Raw genomic sequence first — 17,438 nt, 5'->3', positions numbered from 1 at the left:
ACGTTAGAAAATTCGAACAATGAGTCGCAACCTTGCAGTCACGTTTCGTGCCAAAGAAGTCATTAACATAGCTGACCAAATTTTGCAAACTATATTAAAACCTGAATATCCAAATTCTAAATTATTAACACCACCGCCTTTGAATAATTTCCGCCACTCGAAATTAGAATACTGTCCCGTTTTCAGCACAAAAGTCACTCACAAAGCATGTATGAAACAAAGAGAAATCCCTCTATGAGAAGCATAATAAATAAAAAAATTTCCTTTTTATTTTCCCAAAGCTGATTTACAAACCTACATTAATTTCACATTTTGCCCCACTCTTTCCCAGTATTTACTGTAAACACTACGTACAATCTTGAGTTATTTCTTCTTCTAATAGCCGTGCCGTTCGAAATTCCATGCAACGCTGTTTTAAAAGCGAACACCGTGCAATTAACAGAGGAAAAATGTCCCTGTTTACTGCGCCGCGAATTTATTGCACGAGCCCCCGGACTTTCGTTCAATTCCACGAATTAGCATCGTTACAACGGGCGTGCTCGTTTTTTCCCCGGTTAAATCTCCGGTGGATTGCTGCGTGCGAATAAATCATTCCGCTAATCGGATATTTATTTGCACGCCCGTGACCGTCATTTAGTTAATCCGCGGGAAATCTTTCGCGCGCGCGCGTTCGTCGGCCTGCTGGCCCAATACGTTGCCATTGTGTGGCGCCGAAAATATTTTCCAAAACACCCCTCCCTTTCCCCCGGTGGATCTTATTTATTCGAACGGTGCGGGGATTTCGAGGCGGCCGGCGTTGCTTTTCAACGACTCCATGAATTATTACCGGCGGCTCCATGTAAATCCACGAATCGCGGGCGAACGAACGTACCTGGTATTCTATTAATACTTCCATCAAGAAAATTACGTGTGCTTCGCTGCACTTCCGGTTTACTTTCTTCGACCAGCGTGATTTATTCCGTTACATGACAGATAGTCGATGAAACTCGAAGAGGATCGGGGTAACTTTACCGGTGCCATTTTTGGGGGGGCTAAAACGTTCGAGAGATATTTATTGCGTGTCTTTTTCTTGAGTTAAGAATATTTCCTTTATTTTTTAGAACGTCCTGTTGAGGAAAACCGTGAATGCATTATCGTGGTAGGATTTGGATGTTCGATTAAAATTCTAAAGTCGGGGATCCCGTGGTAGTTAATGCTGCAAGGAAACTTCCTTTAGAGTCCAAATGGTTGTTAAGCTCATCGAAGGTTAAAGCCTTGGATGAAAAATTATTTTTGCATGAGAAATCACCCTCTACCCGCTTGTACCACCCTTTCGGCCGCACCCTGTACACGTATAACTGTATCATAAAATTCCACCACTAATATGAACAAACTTTCACCCAGCAAAGTGACGCTAAAATATCACGCACAATAAATAATAATCGAATTCCCAATAACCCTCGTCAGACGGCATAGGTACAATTGTAACTTGTGCGTTTTTAAATTGCGGTAACTTTTTTTCGAGAAGCCGGGGAGGGCTGGAAGTCTCGTGGAACCTCTAATTTTTTGGTCTGGATTATACACCCCAAATTTCAGAAAAATATCTCAACCCCCTTCCGAGATAAGGGGTCGAGTTGAGGGTTGCATCGATAAAAGCGGCATAGGCACAATAGCGCCCCTATTTATTTTTTTATGAAGATAATGCAGGAAAAAAATAAAGCGATTTTTTTTTAATGATGTTATTTTATTATAAAAAAGTAAAAAAAATAGATAATTTGCATTATAAAAGAAAATTTCGGAATTTTTTTTTATTAATTTTCGTTGAGTGTAAATGTTATCAATTTATCGTACAAATTATACCGACAGTGAGAATATTCATATAAAATATGTGAGGGTGCAATTGCGTCTCTGCCGTCTGTTAACGTTGTAAAATTGTGCCGCCTGACGAGGGTTAATATTCCAAGAACCTATGCCACCGCCCATAGGTATGTCCTTTGCGTAACGCTTTCGAAACGTTCAGTTGCGTTTTCGGGGTGGAATCATCCCCCGTGCCCCAAGGCTGCCCGTGCTACCACGGTGACCGAGTGACATTTAGCCGAATAACGAGGATCTATATCCGTGTTGTCCGTAAATTCTCGTGTTACCTAAATCATTCACGAGTTGCTGCATTCGAACTGTCGATTTCCACCTCTTCCCGTGCATTTATTTCGCCTGCCTGTCGATCCTTTGATCATGATTGAGGAGACGCCGGCATGGAAATTCTTCTCTAGCCGCTTCGGTAAAAAATAGCTTTTAATTCGGAACGGCGGAGGCTCGTCGAGTCTCCTGGAGCATATTTCTGGGAACTGGGGATGCACCGGGGATGATTTAAAGCTGCAGAGAAATATGGTATCGATGAGGATGGAAATGTTGTTCCTGTAATTCTGTCGTGACTGACGTACGAATTTTTTAATATTCAGTTGGGCGAGGAAGATGGATGTTGTTGCTGTTATATTTATCTTTAAGAGCTTTATTACAAGGGGAAGATAAAAGATTTACTAGCTTAGTCCTGTGGATGAATTTTGTGGATTATTGTCGCTCAGACAAGTGCTTTAAGAGATCACAGTGAAAACGGAGTAGATGTGTGTTTATATCTGTTGAGTAAACTGTTCAGCATAACTTGATTCTATTGAGTAATAAATAAGGGAGAATTTTAGTTAATGACTTTTCTTCGTAAATCACAGACGCATTTTGAAATCAGGGTGTTTTAATCGGTAATTTGAACTAGAGTGCCTAGAGTGTCTACTGGAATTCTAGATGAAAACATTACCTACTTTATGATTACGTTTTAGTACGAGCCTCACTAATATTTTAATTCTCCTGTGCTGATTTATCGTTTCTTATGATGTTGCAGCGATGCCGATGGAACCAGTCGGTTTCCCACAGATGGGTGTGGGTCTTCAAGGTGGCCTGCAGTTGGTCAGAGATCCAACGACAGGCCACCTTCTTCTCATTCATGCTGCAGGTATGTTTGCTCTCTTAAAAATCACACGATACAGTAAAACTTAATCAATACGAAAATTGCTGAAAATTCCCCTAGAATAGCGCGCGTGACGTTTAGTTTTCGTCAAATTCGATCTTCAAAAACATCGATAAATATAATACACGATAATATGTGATATTCAAGTTCATTAGAATAATATTCACATTCATTTGTATATTCAAATAACTGTTTCGTTATCTGAAAAGGAGGTGGCTTCAGCTTCATTAGCTAAATGACAAACTAGAAAACGTTATTGTAAATAATTACTCGAAAAATATAGAAGTTCAGATAATACGAAATGTCCACATGAATGTCCGTAGATGTCCATAAATATCGTAAATATTCGTCCACGCGACATTCGAAACTAATAGTTGTAAGTATACACCGGGCTGTCTTTGAAAAATTGCAATTTTCCACCGACAGAACAAATGCAGCAGGCAGTGGTGTGGCCAAATTACTCGAATCACAATAATGGGCACGTCGCGCCGCCACCTCTTCTACTTCCACCGCCGCCGCCGTCTCTTCAGCTTCTGAGTGACATTGGCGGTGCAAGGCTGGTCCTCACCGAGAGCAAAAGGAAGCAACAGAGCACTCTGCCCATCGTCAAGATAGAGGCTGATTGTGGTACCAGTCCCACGACCATCATCAGTGAGTGCTGTATTTTCAACTTTTTTTTCTCATAAATCAGTAGGGAATCTCTACAATCGGGTCTCTGATACACGAAAAAGGACGATTGAAATCATCCGCGCAGAAATTCTCGTCAGGGGTAATTCGAACTGATCGAAGTGGCACGTACAATTTATTACTTACAATTAGTTCACTTTGAATTTCGTAACTTGGTTGATTATATATTCTCAGGATCTTAGGAGTGTTTTTTTTTCAAAGTTTTCTGGTGTCTGTAAATCTTCAAATAATTTCGGATCCCCTGTCACGCTGGATAAGGATATTTTTTACTGATATTCACAGATGAAACTAAATCTATGCCTGAAGAGATATTGCATAATATTCTTATTGCAACAATATTAATAATCCTTAACAGAAATTATATTTTCCTGGAAACTACAAAATGAATTCGGAGGAGTTAGAAGGAAGGAGTTAAAATTCTTTTCTCGCATAGGATAAACTAAGTCTACGCGCAACTTTAGACAAATCAGTGAGCCAAACCTCGTACACTTCCTTTACGACGACAATTTCGTCACACGGACACTCATTTCACAGCTTCACATAAAAACAATGCCCCACAGAATATTAGCTCGAAGTAATAATTATCGAACTAGCTCGAAGCGCGATTGATAGTAACCAGAGAGCAGTGAGATAAACAAGCATTATTCCGTGCATATCAAGATTCAATGATCCCTAACGATAATGGTACCCCGGATAACGTGGAAATCCTAAATCCCGCAGCGTCAACGGAGTCCACGAAGGCCTTGCAGACCGTGACCTCGATGACAGGCACCCTCGTTCCAGATGCACCCCTCGTGACCACCCTGCACTATTACCCCCACGCGCCTGCATTGGTCCAAATCAGCCAGGCGGAGCCAACGCACTGCAGATCACAGGTAAGTTGAATCTTTGCTCCTCCACTTCCCAAACAACTGTTGGCCCCCCGGCGCGTTCGTCGAGCGCACCGAATTCGCCCCCCACCCTGCGACAAACAGACGGACAAAGAAACGCAAACGACTCGGGCGCAGAGGAGGGGCGGCAATAATTATGCCAAGCTCAGGGCACGGTTCAGCCGGTCGCATAATGCAGGAACATTGTGGCACATTGTATTAATCATGCACGAACCGATTTGCATCGCTATCTGCATGGATATTGCGCACCAACCCACCAACAACTCTGACGCTTAACGCTCCACGGCGACTTATCTCGTTCCATCATTCCATGTCCCTGTTTTTCTGTGTTCGTTTCCTTGTTTACTCCTTCTTCCCATTTTCTTCGTTCTTAACAGCGTTTTTATCGTTTGGCTCGTATCGCGCTCCTTTTGTATTTTATTGTCTTAGATTTTATTGTATTGCGTTTGAAAATTTTGCCTTTTTCCTATTAGTTTCGGTTTTGTTGTTTTCCTGTTATTTGCTTTTTTTTAACCACTCGGGGGTGTATCTTTGCTTCATCGGTTCCCCGAAATCTTTTTTCAAGATTTGGCACGAAGATTTTGTTCATGTAAGCAAATTTTGTTGGAAACGATTTTCGAAATACTAGACATTTGATGATGATGTTTAACCTGTTAAGTGGAATATCTTTTAAGGGGGAACAACACCTTGAAGCTCGGAAAAAATATGCAACTTTTTGGAATTTTTTGTTAGATATTCATACTTCGTAGGAAAGTCATTGATATGGGGTTTAAATGTGCATGTAGTGGACAGTATTTTGGAATTTTTGTGTGACAAAATATACGGTTTTAATCAAGTTATAGAGGTCGCCGTAGAGCGCGACGCGTCCAACACGATCTGATGGTTTCCCACTTTATTCGCGTCGCGTTCATCTGAGATAACAGAGGAGAGCATTTTTCTAATCTATATTAATATAGTTACAGTTTAGCGTACGGAAATTTAATTACAATAATTTTTGCAGAAATGGCGGAGTTTAAAGGGGAAGGTTCTAAAATTTCGAGTCAGTTTAAAGATAAAATCAATATACTTTGGGGTGGAGAAAATAGTCAAAATAATTTATTTTTAATTTCCGTACGCTTAACTGTAACTACATTAATATAGATTAAAAAAATGCTCTCCTTTTTATTCTCAGATGAACGCGACGTGAATAAAGTGGGAAACCATCAGATCGTGTTCGTCGCGTCGCGCTCTAACGGCGACCTCTATAACTTGATTAAAACTGTATATTTTGTCACACAAAAATTCTAAAATACTGTCCACTATATGCACATTTAAACCCCATATCAATGACTTTCCTACGAAGTATGGATATCTGACAAAAAATTAAAATAAAATTGCACTTTTTCCGGGCTTCAAGGTGTTGTTCCCCCTTAAATGGCTGGTTAGAGACACTTTCAAATTCAGTTCATATTTTCAACTTGTTTCGCCCGGTTAACAGGTTAACCCCTCAACGACCACCTCAGTATCTCGTACGGACCTTAAAGGTCTATACACACATATTAGTTCCATGTCAGTACCGTTCGGTCGTGCCAGTGGGAAGAAGAAGAGGGGCGTAGAGGGTCTCTTCTTCTTACCACTGACGCGACGGAACGGTACTGACACGGAACTGATATGTGTGCGCAGACCTTAAAGCCGTATTTACTATAGCGACCGGGAAAACAGTGGAGGTTGTTTTCGTTCCGAGGGCCCGGGCCTCACGGTCAGTTTTTCGTTTCAGGGGTCGGTCGTTAAGGGGTTAAGCTGTGTAAGAGAATATATAAACCTATACTACTTAAAGCGCGTAAGAGAAAAGAATTATGGAATAAGGGAATGTAGACTATATGTGGTCAGACGCGGACTGCTAATCGATGCGAGTGGAACTATAATATCGATCAAAATTTGGAATCACTCTTGTGAACGAAGTTTCACTTTGATAATAAATGAAGGATCACTCAGTTAGTTAAGTCATTCTCGTTAAACAAACAAGCCGTAACTGAAAATATTAATTTCAAATTAGGACAGAATTTTTTTCTGCAATATAATTTCAATGAAAATCATCAAGTATTCCAAAATCTTTGCTCCCACTCTACATCCTCTGTAGCACAAAATATTGATAAAATATTTTTTTAGCCACACCTTTTTAATATAAAAAAAATTCAAATATTATATATACATACAGAAAATATGAAATAAATGTTTAGAAAATATGCACTAAATATTCGTGCAATATAAAAGAAATATTTAGAAAATGTAACGCAAATATTCAGGAATGTTTTTTTTTCATGTTAAATAAATATTTATTTTATATTCGGACGAAAATATTTTTTTCCCAATATAAAATGAATATTTCCTGTATATTCGGAAGAAATATTTGCTTAATCTAAAATAAATGTTGTATGTATATTTAAATACATATCAAAGCGAGATTGAATCTCTTTTTAATATTGGATGTATGTGTATTCAATATTTTGTGCTACTAGGGATGCTCCCGTAACTTTCTATGAATGCACTACTTTAAAAATGGCTTCAAGTAGATATCGTTCAAATTTTTAAGAACCTCCCGGTACATGCAGACATTTAATGTCCAATCTGTTTAATATTTCTTCAGAGATACTCTTTCGTTTATGATTGAGAAGAATTATAAAGTCTCCTTTCGTATATACTACCAATTTCTTTGTACCACGAAATTTAATAAAAGGACCATGTTAATTTAGTTAGTACACTCTCGAAGAACTCTTTTGTGGCAGCTTTAATGAAACACACTGTGTACAGTAGGGAGTTCTATTCTCTTTGTTGTCCGTTCAGAATGTTTGTATTGCAGGGTACCAGCGTCTGTTTAAACCGCGTAAATTATTCTGCCAGTCATTATCGAAGCAAAGGGGTAGTTAGATTGATTTGCACAGTTTCAATGTTAACGTGTGACGCTTGTGGCTACGATTGTCGTGGCAGGCGATGTCGATTAGCACGAGCGAACAGTTAAAGAGTATTCGAAGCCAGTGATAGTTTTTTGGTGACTCAATGATTTTTGGATCTTCTCGAATGTAACACGATACTAATTCTTTGCTTGGCCTTAGTAATCCTTAACAAAGTTGGACCAAGGTTCCATGTTTCCCCGATTGTATGGGAAAGAAAAGTTGTCAGACCCTTCAGTTTTGCTCGTTGGAACTGTAAATGTATATAAAGGGCACTCAAAATATAAAATTATAATTGCCAACTTTATAGTTCGTGTATTTACAGTTGGAGAGTGTTTATTTTTCATTTTGGTATTTCTTAGTAGTAAACGATTAATGTTGCGTTATATTTTATACTTTTAAATTGTAACTTCGTTCTTAATTAAAAGAGTGAATACCCTTGAAATTCCAATGATGTTATTGAAATTGCTCTGTATGTTTAGTTGCAACTGAATAATCATTTAAGATGATATAATTAGATATTATATTTAGGGTTCAATTTGTGGATATTAGCCCTTGAAAAAGGAATTTAATCTTGGGTATTGGGTAATAGATGAATCGTCACCTTTTCAGTGGCGCAATGAATTACAGGATACACCAACTTGATTTGGTTAACAAATTTTTACATGACAAAGAAGTCCTCACAAACGATAAATTAAAAAGCAATATTATGCATGGATTTTGATGGAACTTTATAGGTGGATACAGAACCGAAAAATATTTCACTCATACTTGGTCATCTACGGTAGACATCTAATAATTTACAAAATAGTATAAATTTTAACGAAGTAAATTGAACACGAAGGAACTTAAACCTGGCACTGCTCCGTTACAAAGCTTCAGCTCTAGCCATTAATCGCGACACTTCAAAAAATTTGAAATTCACAAAAGTTCGATGGACCAACCAATGAAATACAATTTCTATTATTAAACATCTAACAAATTAGTGTCCCTCTACGCAAAGAAACCAAGCATTGGTCAAATATTTGTCGACTCCGCATGCACCGCCAGTTTCATCAAAGTCGCTACCACCTCACTCACGTGGTGAGCACCCGTCCATGGTCCACTTCGATCTCTTTCCCGTAAAAAACCATAAGCAGACCACGTTATTTCTCCACCGCTTCGTCCAACTTTGTCGAAATTTCCGACCGCCACCTAACTCTCCGATATGTGATCCCCGGATGTCCTGCGTGCAGCAGCGAAATTCGTTTCTGTCGAAGGCGACGTCGCCGGTCTCCTGCCTGACGCCGCCGCCCGAGGTGACGACGATCCACGCGATCGAGCCAGCGGAAATGGCTCCGATCGTCGGCGTCCAGGACGCCTCGAACCAGACGGACGCACCGGAAGCGGAGGAGCAGGAGCAAGCGTCGCTGGTGGACGCCTGCGTGAAGCAGGAGCAGACATTGAGCCCCTGCCAGCTGCAGAACTCCGCCAACCTGACCACCACCACCACCAATCTCACGAACCTGACGAACTTCGAGATCGTGGCTGCCTCGCCGGAGAAGGTGTGCAACGTCGTTCGAATAACGACCACCACCACCACCGTGAACCCCGGTGTCTGCAGCATCGTGGGCAAGGTGGACAAGGCGGAGAACACGATCATCAACATGGCCGACTGCCCGAAGTACGCGATCACGAAGGAGTGCAGAAGTGTCACGTCGATCGACAGAACCATCGAGCACGTGGTCACCAGGCAGATGGAGCACAGCGACAGGGCGCACGTGGACGAGGAGACCGAGGACACGTTTGCGGACGACGGTATGTCGCGCAGGGACATGAGGAGCGGGCCAAGGATCATTGAGATCACCGAGGAGAACTGCGATAGTTTCCACGAGAATCTGGAGTTCTTTGGGAGGAGGAGAGATCACTCGCTGGACCGGCATCGGGGCAGGAAGAGGAATCACAGCGTGGAGTTCCTCGAGGGTGAACAGGAGAACGAGGCTGAGGACACGAAGGCCGGGGGAAACGGCGAGGTGAGAATTTTTATTTTTGAGGGTTTTTGATAGGATGGGAGAAATTTGGGGATTATTGTGCATGCGTGGCATATGCTGCTATGAAAAATATTTATAAAATATGTAAATATATAAAATGGATACCGGGAATGTTGTTATACGAAACATAAAAGCACATGTTACGTACGCGAAGTGTGCAAATGCGTGAAAATGTTTACGGACAGAATGGGCATAGTTTTCATTAAAAACATAAATGTTGGTTCAAAGATTCAGAGTCCGTTCATGACACATAGAAAAAAAGATGATGTAGCATTTTTTATTTATCAAGCAGGAGTAAGTTCACCGCTGCTATCTCTTATCACGAGTAAATCTAGAAATCCGATTTTTTCCATTTTGTAGATTGTTTCAATGATTGTGAAATAAAATATAGCACCTCTCAATTCATTCGGGTTGGAAACGCCGGAAGCTCGAAAATTCCATTAGTAGCTACGAAATTTCAAATATTAACGACTAAGAAATGAAGCCTCCACCGCAATTTCGTTACGCTTGATTTTCGTCTTATTTTGTCACGTAGAATTACCCATTTCATTTTCTACTACTGTTTAACGAACACTCGGTATAACAATCGTGACATTCTTGGTTGAAAATCCTGCAAACGCAATTCCCCATCTTCAGATCCTGGCACCACATGACTGCTATATGTGATGCTTTTCAGACTGAGTCAGCCGTTAACGAAGACGCCAGAGCCCCAGAAATGTACAGCCAGTCGAGCTCTACGACAGCAGAGGGTCCTACAGAAGATGCTCGAAAAGAGCCAGAACAAGCCTTCGAGTCGAAACTGTGCGTGGATCCGAGCTACGACGCCTGCAGCCAGACGCGAGACGATCATCTGCACCTAGTCGAGCAGCCCACTCATCCCCAGATCACGGTGAAGTCGTTCGACATGCCCAGCATCGACAACGACGAGCAAGAGATGGAGCAGGTGGTGATAAAGCAAGAGGCGGAGGAGGCGGCGTACGAGGACTACGCCTACAAGTGCGAAGCTACGTCGACGACAGAGAAGCCCAAGTGCCAGGAGTCGATAAAGAGACACCAGGCGGAGAAGTCTCACCCAGGGATCGAGAACGTGGTGGAGAAGCTGAAGAAGAACGCGGCAGCTGCTCTGCAGGAATCAGCGCCGCGGAAGATAGAGAATTCGAAGGAGAAGACAGCAGAGAGCCAATACATGAAGAGGCAGTCCGAGGCGATGCCCCGGAAACTGGAGAACGGCTTGAAAAAGCACATTCTGAGGTCCTGCGAGAACGCCCAATACGCTGACAAACACGAGATCCCTCGAGAGCCGGAGGTTTCCTCGTCGGATGCGACCAGGCGCGCGGGGGACACTCAGGACCTCTCCAAATACTCAGCAACTGCGGAGGATCCCCCCGCGGCCAAACACCCATTGCCCAGGGAGTACTTCCTGAACGATAACAACAACGACACCAGGAGCAATAACAACAACATCAAAGCGATGCTCGACGATGAGGAGCCGGTCGTGAAGAAGGAGAAGGCATCGTCTTTGGAAGGCTGCTTGCAGTTGGAGGCTAAATTCGTTGATAGCGGGGCGCCAATAACGGTCACCCCGAAGAAGCACCGAAAACTTGCAGAAGAAGCGTACATAGCAGACAATCAGACCTCGAACTCGAGGTCCGTGGCCAGTTCGAAGCAGAAGGCCACGGTGGACATCAGTGGACTTGAGCTGCTGTCGAACAGCATCGAGCAGCTGGAGCAGCTGAAGCCAGACGCGCAGAGCGCAGCTACTGTTTGCGAGCCGGAGAAATCGCCCGTCAGACGCAAGCTGATCTCTCCGCAGGGCGAGAGTAATAATAATAACGTGGACAGCCCTCTAGGCTTGCTGTGCGCCCTCGCTGAGCAGAGGTTCATGGAGGAAGTAGGGGGCAAGACGCCGAGGAAGCTGAACCACGAGAGCTCCGAGGAGATATCGCACGCTGGCAGGCTGCTACTGAACTTGGGTAGACCCAGCCACCTGGAGAAAGACGGCAAGATGTCTGATAAAAGGAAGCTGGTGGAGGCAGACAGCGATAACTACGAGAGCCCAAAGAGGTTCAAGATCGACGATGAATTTGAGGATGAAGAGTCCAAGTGTGGCACTGCACACTGCCACGAGAACACAGAACCCAGCGAGCACTACGAGGCTAGGGCCGAGGAGGACGTGGTGTTTGGAGTGAAGGAGAAGACTAGAAGGAGCATTGATTTCTCCGAGAGAAATGGCGTCAGTGCCGATGAGGAAGAGGAATCGGCGAAGGATAAGCCTGTCGGGAAGGACAGCCCTTACAAGGAGTCTGACGACGAAAGGGGGGAAAGCCTCGAGGAGTATCGCCAGTACGAGGAGTACGAGATGAACGGGGCGTACAGTGAGAAAATTGAGGGTAACTTTTCGGACTCTGACTCGGAGATGTACAGGGAGAAGATTTCATTGGAGGCGATGATGATGGCGCGGAATGGTAGACGCGTTAAGAGAAGGCTCTCTGTGGGAGAGCAGCGCGATTGCCATGATTATAGGAACTTGCAGGCGAAATTAGACGCGGAGAAGTTTATTGCTCGAAAGGGGCACGCGGATAGCGAGGCTGACTGGCCCAATATGGACGCCATGGAGTTGGATATGAGGGTGAGATTGGCGGATATTCAGAGGCAGTACAGGGAAAAGCAGAGGGAACTGTCTAAGTTGACGCCGAAGAAGGACGAGAAGAAGAGCCCTGGTAGGCCGCGGAAGAAGAGCCACTCTTCGAGGTGAATTTCTTTTATTTATTTTTTATCCCTTCGCTGTGGGACGGTCCAATTGCGGGCCTTTTAGTCTGCAGCCTTGTGATTAGCGTATTTTCAAGCGGATGGAGTTTTGTAATAGTTTTGCGGATAAGGATGTTTAAAGATTGAAGGTATTACAGACTTGGTTAGAGGTTCTCTGGGAGACCTACATCAATTTACGATTCAGTGGTTATTTTTACGTGAGGACAGTAAAGCTCTCAAAAGTCGCCACAGGGTTAAGATTCGAGAAGCTGAAATTCTTAAAAGAATCTAAGAAGACAACACTTTGAGTGGCAGGATTTGCAGCCTGTGCACGGGTTGGCCGTGTTCTAAAACTTTCTAGAAAGCGTCGAAAGTATTATTTGAGAGCCCTTGAACGTTCACTTTATACCCGAACAAAGCAAGGAATTCGTTTTCTACGCTTTGTACTAAACGTTTCCGGCAGAGGCGCTCTTCACAGTGCCACTTAAAGTGTTAAGGAGTTTTTGACAGAGGAAAGATTGATGTTGGTGTACAATGTTCGCAGTTCTGAGCACGGACCTCTTTCCTCGCCACCGATGTTAGAGCCGATGTCCTCCCCGCACAAGTCCCCATCGCATTCGGCTGACGGGGCCCCGGCGCCATTGGCCTCCGCCGTCTTGGCAATGCCCAGGTGTAACGTGAACTTGGTGAAACTAGGTGAGCCGAGAAGTCACATCAAACTGTTGGACAGTATACCGAGCATTCCGATTCCCGTTCCACCAGTCGCCTCGCCTATCACTGTTCTACCACCGAGCAAGTCGCCTCAGGAGGACGACGAGAAGAGCACAGGAAGGGTGAGTAAAACTGTGATGCGATTTTTTTGGAATATGTTGTGTACACTATGCGAACATGAAATTAATTAGTATTCATTTTTAAACAATGGATAATATTTTAAGTAAAACTAATCACATTTGTAACTAACTGCTGACTACGGTTTAAGAGATAATTTTAAAAACTTCAGTATTAAGAATTCGATAGAAATTTATTTTTCTGAATTGCATAGAGAAAATCTGACAGCTTATTTGAGTAAAAAATTTAGTGTGATCTCAGATCAGTGTAATAAAGCCTGTGATTTTATTCTGACTAAATAAAACCTTAAATAACCAGCTGGGATACGACACATCATCGCCAGCACCCACCATCGCTAGTTCCAGTTCAGCCTCGAAGAAACGAAAGGTGGGTCGTCCCAGGAAGCTGATGTGCACGTCAGGAAGCGTTCGGCATCTAACTGAAACGATAGTTGCGAAGAAGCCTAAAAGCAAGAGCTCTCTGGTTGGATATCTCTTGTCGTCCAAGAACAGGCACCTTCAGGCAAAAGTGGGTACCTGGCTTAATTAGAAGCAAACGTAAACACAATTCGATGCTGTAACAGCGTGACTTTTGTTCGATAGTACGTGGGCAAAGCTGGATATACTCCGTTGCCCTTCAAGACCAGCATGTCCTCCATGAAGTCGTCCTCGAAGAGCCACAAATCGTCCAAGTCGAAGTCGAAGCCAGCGAAGCAGACGCCTCTGCACAACAAAAACGTGATCAGCTCGATCATCGCGGAGAAAGCGAAACTCAGCCAGGAAGTGAAGCTGGAGAAGCAGAGCAAGATGAAGCCGAAGCTGAAGGCGGAGGTGAAGGTGAAAACCTGGGAAGATGATGAAGCAACTACTGTCGTAGAGGCAATGCTGCCTGAATCTACTGTGCAGGAGCCAGTGAAGGTAATCTACTAATAAATTAGTGGAAAATCTTTCATTTTGTTTGCCAGTGATCTAATTGTACTTTGAACTCTGAGCTCCCAATTTCTGAATATCAATTATATTAGTTTAATCTGCTTTCAAGTACTAAGAAAATGCGAAAGCGTTAAATAACCTGGCAGGCTTAATTGAAATTTAATAACAAATATATTCACTCCGAACGCGCAATTAGTTTCTTCACCCTCCTCCATTTATCTCCGTCGTTCTTTCGCACATCACACGCTTAATTTCATCGCTATAAGTGGAATGTGTACTTGGACACCACAGGAAGTCCCCGCGGAGCCACCCGAGGCCGTGGAAAAGGAGGCGGAGAAGAGCAGGCACGACAAATCGAAGAAGAAGAAACGGAAGTCCAGCTCGTCGTCGCCGTCGCGGCGCAAGTCGAGCGATCGCGAGAAGAAGGAGTCGAAGCGGCGGAAGTCGCTGGAATGCAAGGAGTGCAAGGAGTGCGCGAAGGCTGCGAGGTCCGAGAAACCCGAGGTGGTCAACAAGTGCAAGTTAACTTCTGCACACCTAGCCATCGAACAGCTGAGGGTCCTTACGGCGATGGGTGGCTTGTTTTACGCTGGAAGGCTGAACGCGGTTCAAGCGCCCGACGTTTACGCCATCACGTTGGATGGCGAACGGGGCAACAGGCCTCATATCCATTCCAGAGAGGAGATTCTGCGGGACGCGGTAAATTATTGTAGATGCGATTCTTTTCTTCCGAAGCTCAAAATCACGAACTTTAGAACAATTTCTCGAGGTGGCTCCATCCGATTTCGAAGCTCAAAATCGTTGCGCACGATTTACATTGATGAAATCATTTCAACGATAGAAAATTACTTTATAAACCTAACATTGTCCTTTGGACTCTATTCTCCTGCAAGATTTTGAGTTAGTTTCGTTTCCTCCGCACTGTTCCGACATAAATCTTCATCTCTGCTCCTGCGTCATTGCTGCAGATCGTGGAAGTATGTCCCACTTCAACGAAGGAATTGCCACCTGGCACGAGATTGTGCGCCTATTGGAGCCAGCAATATCGGTGCTTGTACCCAGGCACTTCCGTCGAGCCGACGGAACCGGATCCAGAGCTGGACGAGAAGTTCGTCAGCGTGGAATTCGATGATGGAGATAGTGGGAGAATTGCTCTGGATGATATCAGACTGCTGCAGCCCGATTATCCTGTCGTTGGTGAGTCTCGTTGTTTTAACCAGCATCGAAGTACGGTCTCAACATCTTCGTTGCCACCTATCACGGACTGCGCTAAATTTTCTGAAGTTTTAATAGAGCTATTCATTTTTAATTAAGCACAGAAAGAATGTAATAAAAATGTGTCTGATTACTCCCTGGACTATCTGCTTTCGAAATTTTAAAAGGAGAAATTGGACTTCCTAGCTTTAGACTTTACTTTAAAAACAGCCAAATGCTTCAAACTATTTAGAGTGGAAATACGTAGAACTTTTGCATTTCATTTATAGTATATACTCTAGAATATTCGAACGAAACAGCGCCTAAAATCTTCAACAACCTCCATGGCTTTTCTGTATTTCTGCATGCTGAATGTTACGTCCGATTACAGAATACGACCCGAATCCCCTATTGTCGCTGGGCAAACGAAGAAGGCAGACGTCGTTGTCGACGGAAGACAAACGGTTGTTGAGCAGCACGCAGCCGTCAACATCGTCGAACACGAGCAACGCGACACCCACTGTCTCCTCCACCACTTGTTGTTACGTCTCGTCGTCTGACGGGCAATCGCTGGAACGACACAAGTCGGACGACATGGACGCGAAGGACTTGGAGGAGTATCGCGAGAGGAAGCGCATGAAGAAGAAGAGGAGGGACAAGCTGAAGAGGTTGCAGGAGGCTCAGGAAGGGAAGAAGAAGCACAGAAGGCACAAGTGCTGCGAGGAACACAGGAAGCATAAGCACAGGAAACACCGCAAGCACAAGCACAAGCACAGCCACCACAGCAGCCATAGCGAAGGAAGTCATATAAGGTTTGTGTTTCTATTGAAATTTCATTCGTAGCGATCAGGTGGGTTGGTGACAAGTACAATAATTACATTGTATAAGACCATTTTTGCACGAGATCCTTCATTATTATTATTAGCAATAGATTATACTTACGGTTTGCCTAATTTAGGTAGGTAATTATGAGAAAGAGAAGCTACAGAAATGTGTATTTAAAAGAAAAACCAAAATGGGTGCATATGTTTTTAGAAATTACTTACTAGACACAATGATATGTTATAATAACTATCCAAGAATTCGTCACAAATAGAGTGTCAATACATTCCCTCCAATCTTTGGTTCTAAGTATTTATTACCACCTTCTGGTGTCTCAATTCTGTGAAGCATATCTTCCAAATTGTGTTATCAAAGTTTCAACTTACTCCTGATTCGAGCGTTTTTAATTACTTCTCAGCAGTGGGGAGAGTTGCTGTGGCCAGAAGAGCGAGGAGGAAGTGGTGAAAGAAGCAGTTGCCGCTGTAGAAGAGGAAGCAGAAGCCGAGGAGGAGACAGTAACGCAGGAGGAAGTTGTTCCAGAGCCGATGAAAGAGCCCGTCCGCGAAGAAAAGCCCGAGAAAGCCAAGAAATCGGATAAGAAGTCGAAGATGCGCGAACGCCAGGAGTCGGTGGAGAGTCGGAGCAAAATGGCAGCGTTCTTGCCGGCCAGGCAGCTGTGGGGCTGGGCTGGGAAAGGCTACAGGCGACCTGGCGCTAAAGGACGCGCCAAGAAGCAATTCTTCAGGGCGATTCAAAGAGGAAGCGAGACGATTCAGATCGGCGACAGTGCTGTCTTCTTATCCACTGGCAGACCGGACAGACCTTACATCGGGCGTATCGAATCCATGTGGGAAACCTCGAGCTCCAACATGATCGTGAAGGTGAAGTGGTTCTACCACCCTGAAGAGACCGTTGGTTGCCCCACAAATTTGAAATACCCGGTAAGAATACGATTGACTACTTCGAATAAGACTAGGAAATGTTTGTTGTTTATTACGCGATGATTTCATTCTGCAAATAATTTTCATGCTTCTGGTTGAAAGTTTGAGGGGTTAAATAAGAGTTTACATTTCTCGTGGTATTCATGGAGACCATCATCGTGATAGAGAATACCATTATTTAATATAAAACTATAACCAGCGTCAAAAATCCATATTTCATCCATATGCAAAAGTTTGAATAGCCTCAGCGAACATAGGTCTGAAGAATTCTCATTTCTAAGTTTCAAGGGGGAGAAATATTGTAACCCTTAAATCTTGCAACCGCAATAGGTTCAAGTGCCCCCTGCGAACGTCAATTATTTATCCTTGCTTTCTAATTTTATTCCATTCATTGTTCGTAGTTCTCCGCTAAATGTAACTTATTTACTGCTGAAACTTCTA

General features: G+C 43.5%; 1 protein-coding gene and 1 long non-coding RNA gene across 8 annotated transcripts in view; one reads left to right on the top strand and one right to left on the bottom strand.

Moving 5' to 3' along the window:
* LOC143370306 (uncharacterized) overlaps nucleotides 1–17,438 on the bottom strand; it is a 458,422-nt gene that overhangs the window by 292,186 nt on the left and 148,798 nt on the right. The gene's annotated exons all lie outside the window — the stretch shown is intronic.
* The window catches only part of Wge (BAH domain and coiled-coil containing protein winged eye), a 258,190-nt gene that overhangs the window by 233,651 nt on the left and 7,101 nt on the right, over nucleotides 1–17,438 (top strand). For 5 of the 7 annotated variants that reach the window (XM_076814768.1, XM_076814777.1, XM_076814723.1 and 2 more), the window contains 12 exons: nucleotides 2,873–2,983; nucleotides 3,425–3,649; nucleotides 4,406–4,560; nucleotides 8,741–9,517; nucleotides 10,212–12,286; nucleotides 12,828–13,116; nucleotides 13,430–13,639; nucleotides 13,714–14,028; nucleotides 14,332–14,739; nucleotides 15,009–15,237; nucleotides 15,626–16,046; nucleotides 16,475–16,997. In XM_076814768.1, the coding sequence (XP_076670883.1) occupies nucleotides 2,873–2,983; nucleotides 3,425–3,649; nucleotides 4,406–4,560; nucleotides 8,741–9,517; nucleotides 10,212–12,286; nucleotides 12,828–13,116; nucleotides 13,430–13,639; nucleotides 13,714–14,028; nucleotides 14,332–14,739; nucleotides 15,009–15,237; nucleotides 15,626–16,046; nucleotides 16,475–16,997 (5,738 nt within the window). The remainder of the gene's footprint in view (nucleotides 1–2,872; nucleotides 2,984–3,424; nucleotides 3,650–4,405; nucleotides 4,561–8,740; nucleotides 9,518–10,211; nucleotides 12,287–12,827; nucleotides 13,117–13,429; nucleotides 13,640–13,713; nucleotides 14,029–14,331; nucleotides 14,740–15,008; nucleotides 15,238–15,625; nucleotides 16,047–16,474; nucleotides 16,998–17,438) is intronic. The other 2 variants (XM_076814758.1, XM_076814750.1) reach the window with 2 other exon arrangements.

The sequence above is a fragment of the Andrena cerasifolii genome, chromosome 1 (genome assembly GCF_050908995.1).
Source record: "Andrena cerasifolii isolate SP2316 chromosome 1, iyAndCera1_principal, whole genome shotgun sequence".
NCBI lineage: Eukaryota > Metazoa > Arthropoda > Insecta > Hymenoptera > Andrenidae > Andrena > Andrena cerasifolii.
Note: the sequence above shows the minus strand (reverse complement) of the source record. Positions and strands in the feature narration are given on the sequence as shown.